Raw genomic sequence first — 14,273 nt, forward strand, 5'->3', positions numbered from 1 at the left:
CCATTTATCACTGACATGTGCCACAAGAAACATTTACGAGAGATCACGATTTTAAGGAGTACTGCGTTGAAAACAGCGCAAAAACTGGACGAAGGCTAACGAAAAAAATTCGGCAGATCTCGCGCGTTGTGGGAATCGGTTTCGCGCGAAGCAGTCATCGAGTACCTTTATGCTGTATTTTATGGCTTTGAGCCAAGCGTTACGAGGTGGATCGACGTGCTTTTGTAAGTGTAGTAGCTGTGTGCACATCGTGGGCTTACCAGGCACGTCGACAATACTGGCGTTTAAAAGGTAACTTATTGTGCGACGTAACGTCAGCCCTCACGTAAGAGCACATACGTCAGTATTATACAAACTAAGTTCACATTATCGTGCAATCATGTGAATATCATACGTAACTTTCGTTAATGTAGGGATCGAGCAATGCTTCAACTTCAATGTAGCTTGCTGAATCATAGGGATACAAATGTAATGCTTATTAGACTGCTATACAAGGGGAGCCATCACTGCAACCACAGACGTTAATCTGATATGACGTCTGTATCGCAGGAGTACATATGTAGTGTTTATTGCTTTCTTGTAAAATTAGATAGCCAGCACCACAACCACTACTGACGTTGCACCAACATTACGCCTGCATAGGCTGTTTTTCCAAACCAGTTTATAGACCTGGAGCGGCTCTGTTGTAGAATAGCTGATTGCCGCGCAGAATGCTTGGGTTCGATTCCTGCTGGGATCCTAATTCTCATTCTTAACAATCGTCGGGTCAACGCTGCCGATGTCGGTTTCTCTTAACGCTCTCGCATTTAAATTACCAAAGTCTCTTCTCGCCGTTCCTGGGTAGATATAAACTCTCTATTCCCTGTGGCGCATACCCGTACACCGCGGCCCGTGGTACACGGGTATGTGCAACACGTTCTGGAGCATAGTGTTTGACGACGTACGCGATAGGATTTTCACATTGTTCATGCCATCACCCGACAGTCATATTTGTCAAATCCTCTTACCCTGCCATGCCAATTTTGGTCTACACCAAGTTAGGGAGGCGATCAAGAGAGCACCGAGACGTAGGCGGCTAGATAGATAGATAGATAGATAGATAGATAGATAGATAGCAAGCCCGTAGCCAGGGGGGGCGCCCCCCCCCCCCCCGAAATATTTTTGATACGTGGTGTTTTACCGAAAATAAATACTGAAAATAGGCGTTTTTTCAAATAGTCAAGGCTTTCAGTCAGTGCCACTCCCACCCCCACTCCCCCCGAAAAAAAATTCCTGGCTACGGGCCTGGTAGGTAGGTAGGTAGGTAGGTAGGTAGGTAGGTGGGTAGGTAGATGGGTGGGTGGGTGGGAGGGTCGGTAGGTAGGTAGGTAGGTAGGTAGGCAGAAATGTTCGAAGTGTGAAATGTTCGCTAAGAAATGCTTCACATTTAAAACAACGCAAGCGCTGGTACATTGATGAGTTATGCAAAACACTGGGTGCGAAAGAGCCTGATGCAAAAGAAAGAAATTGCAGAAGGCTGTGTTGAAGGGCCAGTTGCTGCCTGTTACTGCGTTGAAAACTGCGTGAAAACGACCCGAATGCTAAGAAAACATAAAAGCAGCGCTTGTCTTGTTTGTTACGCTTCGTCCCGTTTTCGCGCTGTTTTCAACGCAGTAACAGGTATATCAACTGGCCCTTCAAGAGACCCTTTTGCAATTTAAAGGAGTAATTAATTGAATTGATAGTTACAGGCAAAGAAAATTAAGTGTTGAGATATAGTAAAAATTAATTGAGGGATATGATTGCAAAGCATCAGATGATAGGCTAAAGAGAGAGGGTGAATGCCCCCCCCCCCCATTGTTATATTCTTGCTAATAAACCTTTTTCAGGTAATCCCAGAACGACCCGCGGGAGTGTGAAGCACTATAGGAAAAATGTGTACATCGAGCGAGCCAGCCGTTCGGTAGCCCGCGGCTCGTTGGCGCCGTGGGAGCACGAAACGAAAAGAACACGTTGAATATTCTTACATCATAAAACAATTCACATATCCGAACGCATCTGCATGTATCTCTACGCATGAAATGTGAAAGGAAAAGCGCAGTCATTGTAGGTATTGCCGAGCGTATGTATGTATATCGGACGTAGCATTTAAACGGCACGTGTGTTACCGCGTGCCGATGCCGTCAAGACGTTCTGTCGTCATCAATATGAGCCAAACACCGAATTAATGTTTAGTGTACGAATACTTGTAATGCACTAATGTAAATGGGACGTACTGAATCGCCGTAGACACATTTCGATTTGAGCATTTGGTGTAGTGAACACTTTTGCGCTTACTCGCTGCGTTTAGCTGCTATGGCCTATTTAAAAGGTAATTTCAGCGTTGCAGGTCATCTTGCTCACGACAATACATATCTGCGGCATACATTCACCTGCTAGCCATCACGCGAAAGCACAACCAGCGTTTCTAAAATGCAACAACTGCAGTAAGTATCAACGAAGTGTCGTAAAAGCTTATCGTTTGATGCATATATGGTGCGAGCGACGCGCACCGGGTCTATCTATACTTTATTTCAGTATACTTTATACTTGAATGTATACTTTTTTTAGCAAACGCCAACTATACTCTCTTGAGTACTCTTTGAATATCACAACCTCACCTTCAGCTCGTCGACAGTGTCGACGGACGTTGATTCCAAATGGATCCGCGAATTGCATAGACCGCCCCTGAACTTCATCTAGGAACACGAATTGTATTGTTTTATTTAATTTATGCTGTAGGGGCTGGGGACACGGTCCGGCTCGCACGTGACTAACTTCGTCCCATGTTTCTAGAACGGACGAAGCCTCAAAGCGGTGAAGAGCAATACTGTGTACTGGCAAAATCCAGATGTATGGACTTAGGGACAAGGAAGACAAAGGCACTAACACTATGGGTAGGATAGCTTAAACAGCTGAGGAGTTTTACGGAGATCTGTACAGTAGCCGGGGCAACCAGGAAGATAATGTAAGAAGTAGTAGTAGCCCAGAGGAATCGGACATTCCAGCGGTAACGACAGGGGAAATAAAGAAAGCATTGGAGGGAAAAAGAGGCGAAGCCCCTGGTGAGGATCACGTAACATCAGATCTGTTGAAAGAGTGGACAGACTGTGTTATAAAAACTGGCCACCCTGTATACGAAATGTCTCTTAACGGTGAGGGTACCCGAATCTTGGAAGAATACTAAGATAATTTTAATCAATAAAAAAGGGGACGTCAAGGACTTGAAAAATTGCAGACCGATCAGCTTACTGTCCGTTGTCTACAAGCTGCTTACAAAGATAGTAGCTAATACAATTAGGACAACATTAGAATTCAGTCAACCAAAGTACCAAGCAGGATTTCGTACAGGCTACTCGACAATAGACCATACTGACACTGTCAATGAGGCGATAGAGAAATGCGCGGAATATAGCTAAACCCTATATATAGCCTTCATAGACTACGAGAAGGCATTTGATTCGGTCGAGCATAAGCAGTTACGCAGGCGTTACGGAATCAGGGCGTCGATGAACCATATTTAAAAATACTGGAATAAATCTTAGGTTTAGGTGCACCTTAAAGAACCTCAGGTGGTCAATAATTCCAGAGCCCTCCGCGACGGCGTCCCTCATAATCATATCGCGGTTTTGGGACGCTAAACCCCAACAATTATTATTATTATTATTATTATTATTATTATTATTATTACTATTATTATTATTATTAATATTATTATTATTATTATTATTATTATTATTATTATTATTATTATTATTATTATTATTATTATTATTATTAATTATTATTAACACATGGTACTGGCAGAGTGTTGGTTTATGTAAATTGAATTACCAAAAGTGAAAGCTCGAAGCCTTTATATTCAACCTGGTTGAATGTTTTCTCCGCAGTGCATTGGTTTAAACCGCACTCGTCTTAGGCGTCAAGTCGTGTTTTCGATTTCTCATCTTGCAATACGACCGAAAAAAAAATACAAAGACCAGGAGAAGCCATTTCTTGACTTGTACCCCGCGAAAATACACACTGCGGTGTAGCTTTTAGCATGCGACAACAGCACCAGAAGACGGCCTAGCGAGCAAAGCAAGCAAAACTAGAGGAATATCATAACCTTCTCCCTTTATATATGTTTTTTTTTATCCTGCGACAAGAGCATCTGTAATTCCGAAGTATCCACGTGCGCATTCACGTGGCTACTTGCGGATTATTAAAATAAGCAGATGATAGAACATGCATAACAATAATTTAGGCAAAACTCGGTATGTGACACTATCGCGTTAATGATGAAGCGTGTGTACGGGTTTTTTTTTCCACGTAATATTTCTGTCGTCCCCTAGCGGCCTATGCAAATAATAACAATTTAAAGGATTTTACGTGCCATAACCACATTGTCATTATGAGGCAAGCCGCAGTGGGGAATTCTGTAATAGGTTTAAACATCTGGGGTTCTTGAACGTGCACCTACATCAAAGCAAGCGGGTGTCCTACATCAAAGCAATACGGCCGCCATGGCAGGCAATCGAACCCGCTACCTCGCGCTTAACAGCGCCACACTTTTATCTGCCAATAGCTCCCACGGCGGATACACATTATGTCGGTGGCGCTGTAATAAAATGTATTTAGCTGACGCTAAGGAGACCACAGTAGCCTATGCTCTGGAGGGACATTAATTAATTAAACCACTTTAACGTCCTTAGTCAATTGCATTGGTCGTCCCACCCTCACCCTGAAACATTTTCAACCTCGCCCGTTGTTGCACAGCCTCCGGGTATCGGCCCACTCGAGTTTTGGTACCAATGGTGTGTTCGCGCCCAAAGCCGGATTTTTAAAATTACGAGCCATACAACGCTCTCGCCTTAATGACTGATAGCTACTTAGCACCATCTGACGGTGCGAAGTGTTTATTGACATCATTGTGTGATTGAGACGATGACAATGAGGAATGCGAGGAAACCGAAGAATTTCATCATCTGAGATTTCTGACCAATTCACGGTCAGTAGATTAGCAGGTGAACATCGTGTCTACCAAGTATGAAAGTAATAAAAGGTAGTCCGTGCATCTCAGAGGGGACCACACTTCCTGCGAGATGTGAGTCGCGCACTACAGCACACTGCTTTTAGCGTCATTCATTACAGCACGTGACTTCAGTTAACCTCCCATTGCGAGACGCTCAATGCGGTCACTCTAAAGGCGCCGCGAAGAAAAACAGAAAGAAGTTGGGGCTCGCCATCTAAGCAAAACAGGGCACATCGCCTACGATACGTAAGGGAAGGCAGGGAAAAAACTCGCAGAGTTCTTTCCCTGCATCACCTTGGCGAAGGTATAAGGCCAGCGTTAATAATAACATCTGGGGTTTAACGTCCCAAAACCCCGATATGATTATGAGAGACGCCGTAGTGAAGGGCTCCGGAAATTTCGACCATCTGGTGTTCTTTAATGTGCACTGATATCGCACAATACACGAGCCTCTAGCATTTCGCCTCTACCGAAATGCGACGGCCGCGGCCGGGATCGAACCCGCGACCTTCGGGTCAGCGGCCGAGCACCATAATCACTGCTCCACCGCGGCGGACAAGGCCTGCGTTGACAACAATGTTTACCTTCTGGCGGCACGGTAACAGGGCAGTTCAATGCCTTCCGACTCTTGCAATAGTGAACAGCGAACTTATTGACAAAAAAAAAAAAAATGACATTCGTGAACGTTTGCTCAGCTTGCTCCAAACATCGCCTGGTGAGGTGCTACGTTGTCTTACGGTAAACAAACACACGACACAGAGAATAAAAATAAAACGGCTTTTCGACACCTTTCCACGTCCGTTGCTCAAATAAATGAAATATTTCAGCTCGTAATCAATATAATAAACGGGTCCTGACGAGGGGCCTTTTAGCGAACTTTGCCATGTAAAAATAGAAACGCGCTATTCCGTCCCGAATAAAGCTGGCCGCAAGAGCCGGGTTTCAAGCCGCGACCACCTACATTTCTGCAGACTAGCATAGGCAGTCAAATAAGAAGGCGGGTTTCTCGATACTTTATATGAATCTAATCTGTTTCATTACTCCTTCACCAACACTTAGCAGAGAGGGAAACGCGGCCTGTGTACCATGTCATGCCTAAGTCAATGCACTTTCCGACGTATAGGTATGGTATTTAGAAACAAAAAGCGCGCAGTTAAAACTAAAGCGACTTTGTTAAAACCATTCTTTTTAAGATCATCTAACAATATTCTGCATGCAAAGGTATTCATTCTTCCTTTACTTCTGCTGGTTATTGAGCTTTCAATAAAAATGTCTGTGGTAGCGAACACGGCCAGAAGTCTTCACATAATAGCGCAAAATATTGATTTTATAAATTGAGGCCAACAAAAATTAGGGACGTCAAGACACTGCACATTCGGAAACCCGCAATCGTCATCACCCACTCCCAAGCTTGCATTATTTTCTGGAAGTTAGTTTATTCACATTACAAAAACAGCAGCGCTAAAGGACGCGTTCTTGCTTTCTTTTAAGAAACCCGTCGGGCCCAACTAGAATATCATCGGACGAAATATATTGAAAAGGCAGGGGATGATAAGAAGGGCAGAACGCTCTTTCGAGAGTTCGTAGTTATCAAGCACAGCCAAGCGACTTGTATGTGTGCACCCTTTCAGTGCAACAGAACTGCTGACTCACAGTCGGGCAGCCCAAGCGGCCGCTCGTCGCATGCGTTGCGGTTATCTGTCGGCGACTGAGGTTCGCGCTCGCTGGTTGTACATCGTCGTCGTGCTTTTTTTTTATGTATTGTGGTTTTCTCAATCCGCGCGATTACGGCAAGCGTCATCGCGCGAATTTTGAACGTTGAAGGTCCGTACGCCACGTGGTGTGAAAAACGGTGAACTAGAAGCGATGTCCCGAATTCCTGGGTATGCGATATACACCAAGATTAGTATTGCGCGACGCGACTGTATGATGAACGTAAATGAGAGGTAGTCACATGAAAATCATGACATGCATGACATGTACGTCATGATTTGCATGCCATGCTCATGGCGCACTCGTGGCCGTTTTGCTAGATTGATATGCATCAAAATTGGTATTCTCCGATATGACTGTATGAAGAGCATGAATAACAGGTGGTAACATGAAAACCATGACATGCATGCCATATATGTTATGATTTATATGCCACGCTCATGGTGCATTCGCGGCCGTTTTGCTAGCTTGATATACACTAAAACTGGTATTGCGCGATGTGACTGTATGATGAACATTAGTGACAGGTGGTAACATGAAAAAGCATGATACGCATGCCACGTATGGCATGATTTACATGCTATACGCATGGTGCACTCGCGGCCATTTCGCTCGCTTGATATACACCAAAATTGGTATTGCGCGATATGACTGTATGACGAACATAAATAAGAGGTCTTAACATGCGAATCATGTTATGCATGTCATGTACGGTATGATTTACATGCCACTGTCATGGTGCGCTTCCGGCCGTTTTGTTAACTGGATATATACCAAAATTGGCATGGCATGACACGAGTGCGTGATGAACATAAACTACAGGTCATGCATTGTATATACCAGAATATGCGTTTCATTCACATGGTGTATTCTAGATTGTGCATGCATGCGATATATGGTGGACTAGATGCCATGGCATGAATGATTTCATTTGGCTCAAAGACAAACAAGGCGATGTATGCAGCTATTTGCTGGCTGCTTCGCATTACATCGATTCCCAGGGTGCGTGGGATCTGCCGGATTTTTATGCAGTTGCTTTCTCACTGCCTGCTTGCTCCCATTACATTACGTGCATTGTACGCTCTAACCATCTTCCCCATTTGACGCACACTTTGCCTAAAAACATTTGTAAAATGTTAGCTCAATCTTTTCGAGCCGTTTATTTCACTTCGCGCTATCACATGTTTTCGGCGTCGCAGATAACGTCTTTCTGTATCATCTCGACTTTTACCTCAGCGTTTCAGCAGCCAGAAAACGTGCGGTGTGCCATGATTAAGCCATAAGTGGCCGAAGCTGCACAATTGATGATATTTTGTTGGCACTTTTCTAAAGTGATCTCACTCGTCGAGAACAGCAGAGGTCACTGGTGGCGCAAGACGGACATTACCCTTAGTTTTGACGAGTGTGGCCTACAAAATAATTATCACAGCCCGAAGCGCTTAGACACCCTTGGTCATAAAATGTGAAACCGTAAGCAGATCTGGTAACTCATTCATAACAGATGCGCAGAAGTGAGATAATGTGTACGGCACCGCTCAGTATAAACGTTTCGATTTGGTGTAGCTGGTCACTACACGCGATGCGCGCGGCCCATGGCTACGTCCGAGTATTCTGTGCCTATTATTTACGCGTTCATAAAAAGAAGATTGCTGTGTTGCGAAATTCTTTTTCTTGCACTTTTTGTTGTTACCTGCCTCCAAACTCTACGGTCTTAGGCTGAGGATCTTCGAGACACCTGCGAGGTCTGCTAGCATTGCTTTATGCTGCTCAAGGAAAACCTGTCTACATGTAGCCGCGATGAGGTAGACCAAGCATTTTTTCAGGAAGAAGAAGCGATTGATATCTTGAACAGGCACGCCCCCCTTTCCTCTGATGCTTGTAGGCGAGGTTGTAGGCTGCAAACTGTGTACACGTTAGCCCTTTAGAGGGCGGCAGCAGACCACTTTCGCACACGCTAGACACAAATAAAACCTGAGGACACATTTTTCTTGACGAAAAGCCACCAGAGCAAAGTTTTGCTGCAGCAGAATAATTAAAACTGTAGATTTACGCACAATGAAACCTGATAACAGCTATCAGTCGCACTGAAGTGGCCCCGCCACGGTGGTCTAGTGGTTATGGCGCTCGACTGCTGACCCGAAGGTCGCGGGATCGAATCCCGGCCGCGGCGGCTGCATTTTCGATGGAGGCGAAAATGTTTGAGGCCCGTGTACTTAGATTTAGGTGCACGTTAAAGAACCCCAGGTGGTCGAAATTTTCCGAGCCCTCCACTACGGTGTCTCTCGTAATCATATCGTGGTTTTGGGACGTTACACCCCAGATAATATTATCGCACTGAAGTGAGCACACAGAGCAAGGTTCATTTTGGCCCGTTTTATCTCGTGAACAAAGCAAATTAGGACATCTGATATTAAAACCGTGTGTTGACTGACATAGGCGCTGTTCGATAAAAAATTGTCATCAAAATTGAGACCGGAGTTTTCATTTTTTTTTAAAACGAACATTTATGAAAACAGTCGCTTCTTTTACTATTTTTTCTTTTTTTTTTGGGCTGCCGTAGGAAAATGATCTTCGGTATAAATCTTGCAAAGGCTCTTTTTCATATTTGACACTGTTTTGAAGTTTCTGTTTGAAATAGGAAAGGCGCCAAGGCGCGTCAATCCTAGCAGACGTTTTTGATTTCGGCCGCGTTTGCCATTTTTTCACATTTTTTTGTTTTGAGCACGGCAAAAAAAAAACACATATGTAATTAACAGTGATGCGTATTCAAACCAGCAAAAAGAATTTTCGGCATCATTTATAGTTAGCGTTAAATTCGGCCGTAAAATCCGAAAACATTGCAGTGAGCAACAACAGGAGGCCCGCGTCGCCACCTTCAAATATTGTTTTGGCGTGCTGAGAGCGTTTCTTGGAAATAAAATTTTCCCTTCCGTGCGCTTTGAATGTTCCCACATAACATATAAAAAACCCAGGCAAAAAAAATTATCGACCGGACAGGCATGTTCGATCTCTCGTGGAATCACCCACACTAACTTTCCATGTAGAAGAAGTGGCTTTGAACTTCTGTATCGCCATTTTCCCCCATAAACACAAATGCTGGTAAAGTGTTATGGCTAATGTTTCTATATTTTTATCTTTGATTTAGGTAGCGTGAACTGCCCCCTCTCCCGACCCTCTCACGCGTAGCCGGCGTCTGCCGCCATGTTCTTTCTAACTTAGAAGGTTTACAAAGCCACGTACGTTTAAGTACATTAGCCACGTACCTTTCAGCGGACAATACGCGAAGTGCAGTTATTCTACACAAAAACATTGAATTGCGTCTGTTATGGTGTTTAGCCACTATGGGAAATTTTAATTTTCCTAGTTTTTATATGTACATAAGCTGAACTTCAGGCGGGACTTCTTTGTTTCCAGATACACCATAGTTGCTGTGCATGGTACCGATCTGACGTTGTCGCTGGATGAGGTCGGCACTGAGCTCGGAGATCTGGCCAGCAGAAGCAACATCAAACACTACGGCATCTTAAATGTCATGTCAGAACCGGCCTATATGAACTACTTGGAGGGAGCGATGGTCAGGGCGATTCCGGTGAGAAGTACGGTCATGCATCTCGCGATTCTGAAGGGACCGTCACTCCTCGTTTCTTTCCGCTATTCTTGCCAGGATTCGGATATGTGTACTTCTGAGTGGACAGTGGACCAAATCACTAGTGATTGTTGCCAATATCTGTGCGTAGTTGCCAAAGTAATAAGCTACTGCGATGCGGGAACAATCTATCTGTTAAATGTGCTTCATCGAAACAAGGTGCAAGACTGGCAAAGAAGAAAGAATTTAAAGTGCCATCATCATTATTATTATCATAATTTTCGGCCTATCTTAGGTCAACTGCAGGCCGAAGGCCTCTCCCAAAGAACCGTTATTTAATATATCTTGTGCTAACTCGTTCCTTTTACACCTGTGAATTTCTTTAGTTGCCGCTTTCAAGAGCTGAATAAATGAAACAACAGAAAATACGTACTGTCTGCCAGAACAAGTATTTGTTATACGCTGTTGCAGCCATGTGCGCCGCGGTAGTGTAGCGGTTACGGCGCTTGGTTGCTGACCCGAACGTTGCGGGTTCGATCGCGATCGCGTCGGTCGCGTTTCGATGGCGGCGAAGTGCAGGAGGCCCGTACATTTAGACAGGTGAACGTTAAAAAATACCAGATAATCGAAATATACTGAGCCATCCTGTACGGCATCCATCATATTCATATCGTTGTTTTGGGACGTAAAACCCCAAAAATGATTATAATATTTGGTACCTTACAACTTGCAATGCGGAACAAGTATTACGAATTGAAATCGATAGTTGGACGGAAACCCGTCTGGTCAGGAACAGACATGAAGACAATTAAAACAACATTCTGACCACGATTAAAACCAAATAAAAGCACGACGTTTCGGCCCCCGTACGGGAGCCTTGTTCACAAGTGAAAAAAGACTGTGTGAGAGGTCCGGTTATGTGTGTTATCAAATGTGACGTAAGCAACGTGTGTAGGCGTGTGGAAAGTGTCCGTCATTTCGATTGAGTGTGTGCGCCGTTGTCTGGATCGTGATAGATTCGAGATGAAGCCGAGATGACCAGTTCTTTTCTCTTTCTGTTATTCTTGCGTTATCCCAGTCTATTTTGTGTCCGGACGTTTCCACGTGCTCGGCCAGCGCATTTGATGTGACCTTCTTTTTTACGTCATACATATGCTGTTTCAGCCTTTGTGGAAAATTACCAGTCTCGCCGATGTAACTTCCACTACAGTCTGCGCACGGGATGCTGTAGACAACGCCAGGAAATTTTTCTTTTGGCAGCTTGTCTTTAACCCTCACAAGGGAATGCCTCAACTTGTTTGTTGGCACGTGTGCTACCTGCACATCGTAAGGGCGTAGAACACGCGCAAGGTGTTCGCTGATGCCAGGAATATATGGCACAGAAGCACGTTTTCTTGGGCGCGAGTTTCCAGAACGTGGCGACCGTGCCAGCTGACGTTCCACGGAGTGCACGAACGAGTCAGGGTAGCCACTTTGCGAAAGATCCCCATGCACATGCTCCATGTCGGCAGTGAAGTTTTTTTTACGTTATGTGGATGACTGCTTCAGCATAATCAAGAAGGAGGCATTGAATGCATTCACTCAGCACCTGAACGACATGAACGCAGCAACCAAGTTTACTGTAGAGGAGGAGCAGCACGATAAACTTCCTTTCCTAGACGTCAAGCGCGAAGGAGAAGGCATGTCGTTCAATGTCGACAGAAAAAGCACCCACACAGGTCGCTATTTGCATTTCAATTCCGTGAACCCGGTTTCCCACAAAAGGTCCGTGGTCACTTCCCTGATGAATCGCGCAAAGAGAGTTTGCGTAAAATCAGAGGACTTCACTGCCGACATGGAGCATGTGCATCGGGATTTTTCGCAAAGTGGCTACCCTGACTCGTTCGTGCACTCCGTGGAACGTCAGCTGGCACGGTCGCAATGTTCTGGAAACTCGCGCCCAAGAAAACGTGCTTCTGTGCCATATATTCCTGGCATCAGCGAACACCTTGCGCGTGTTCTACGCCCTTACGATGGGCAGGTAGCACACGTGCCAACAAACAAGTTGAGGCATTCCCTTGTGAGGGTAAAAGACAAGCTGCCAAAAGAAAAAAATTCCTGGCGTTGTCTACAGCATCCCGTGCGCAGACTGTAGTGGAAGTTACATCGGCGAGACTGGTAATTTTCCACAAAGGCTGAAACAGCATATGTATGACGTAAAAAAGAAGGTCTCATCAAATGCGCTGGCCGAGCACGTGGAAACGTCCGGACACAAAATAGACTGGGATAACGCAAGAATAACAGAAAGAGAAAAGAACTGGTCATCTCGGCTTCATCTCGAATCTATCACGATCCAGACAACGGCGCACACACTCAATCGAAATGACGGAAACTTTCCACACGCCTACACACGTTGCTTACGTCACATTTTATAACATACATAACCGGACCGCTCACACAGTCATTTTTCACTTGTGAACAAGGCTCCCGTACGGGGGCCGAAACGTCGTTCTTTTATTTGCTTTTAATCGTAGTCAGAGTGTTGTTTTAATTGTCTTCAAGTATTACGAATTGCACCAAGTTAAGCTGTCTTTCACGGAGTCTTATGTAATACAGTTATAATTCACGAATCATGGTGCGCTGTTCTCTTAAGCCGAACATTGCGTACACTAAAAGGCCTCTAGCTTCACTTTGCAAATTTTTCCTCTGTAGGCTGCTGGCTGAACGTGAGCAGGAAACGCAAAAACTTGATGAAACGGGCTGCTACCATAAAGCAATGGCCATTCTTAAAAATAATTTACTTTTTCAAGTAAGAAACGCAACGTGCTCAAGATAATACCTGAAGCCATGAAAATTTCTCCACATGAAAAGGGAAAAGCAGTGTTATAGAATGCCTGGCGCATTACCGGCCTGTTTACCACTTCGTGTGAATTCCGAAACTCCAATGTAACACGGACTAAGGTACCTCCATTAAACGACGAAAAACCGCAAATATTAGGCGCGTGAATTATGACGATTGCGCAATATCTAGAAGGCTTGGCACGTGTGAAAGAAAAAAACCCAATAAACCTTAGGCTGTGTATATTTCTGACCTGCTGCGTAAGTTCGTCACCAATCACCCACACTGGTACAAACTGCAGCATCCACATTAACGAAAAAAGTTTTGATCGAGGTCTTCTACATTTTATTAGGCACATCATAGTCAAACTTTGACAGCTTCAATTCCTACCTTCGGCAAGTTGATTTTTCATTCACTTTAATTGCTTTTTATTTGAGTCCTAAATGCAATACTACAGTTAAATCATGCATGCAATGTGCCCTATACGATTCTTAGCTTCTTTGTCTGTTGGTTTCATTAGGCAGAATCTACATTCGTAATACATGATGTCGCGCCACTTATTTCTTTCGCCGTAACGTGTAAACTGGAGCTACCAACGTGGAAATGATTCGTGCGCCTTGTGTCTTTCTTTACATGTGCAGAAGCTGAGGAAACTGCAGGCAGGAGACCGGAGCCGAAAGATAGTGATGGCCTTCGGCGGCATAAATTACGCCTCAGACGCGGAATGGGGCACGGATTTCGAGCCCTACCTCCTGCAGTTTTCCAAGTGAGGGCAGCACCCTCGTTTGCTGACAGGCTTTTGACCTCCACGAGAATGTACTACAGAATGGCGTGCTCGGTATTTTGAAATGTGTAGTCGAAACTCAAATTAACGAGGTGATGAACAACCTCGAATTATTTTGATAGGTCGGTAATTTTTTAAGATGAAGAAAGGAATTTTGCGGGCCTTGCAAATCTCAAATTATAATGACTTTTTTTGCGGGAAACTGCGAAAAGCACCGCAGCGCTGGAGAAACGACACATGCAGTTCAAGCCAGAACGTACAGAACTATAATCTGTTTAATACGATGATGAACATGAGACATATACACAGACTGCAGGCAGGCGCAAAGAAGGCCAGGCTA

General features: G+C 44.5%; 1 protein-coding gene across 1 annotated transcript in view; it reads left to right on the top strand.

The window, feature by feature from the left end:
• Nucleotides 1-13,919, top strand: part of LOC119375363 (keratin, type I cytoskeletal 9-like) — a 47,979-nt gene extending 34,060 nt beyond the window's left edge. The window contains exons 5-6 of the mRNA XM_049411252.1: nucleotides 10,160-10,334; nucleotides 13,791-13,919. Coding sequence (XP_049267209.1) covers nucleotides 10,160-10,334; nucleotides 13,791-13,919 — 304 coding nt within the window. The remainder of the gene's footprint in view (nucleotides 1-10,159; nucleotides 10,335-13,790) is intronic.
• The last annotated feature ends 354 nt before the right edge of the window (nucleotides 13,920-14,273 follow it).

This window comes from Rhipicephalus sanguineus, chromosome 11, assembly GCF_013339695.2.
Source record: "Rhipicephalus sanguineus isolate Rsan-2018 chromosome 11, BIME_Rsan_1.4, whole genome shotgun sequence".
Taxonomy (NCBI): Eukaryota; Metazoa; Arthropoda; class Arachnida; order Ixodida; family Ixodidae; genus Rhipicephalus; species Rhipicephalus sanguineus.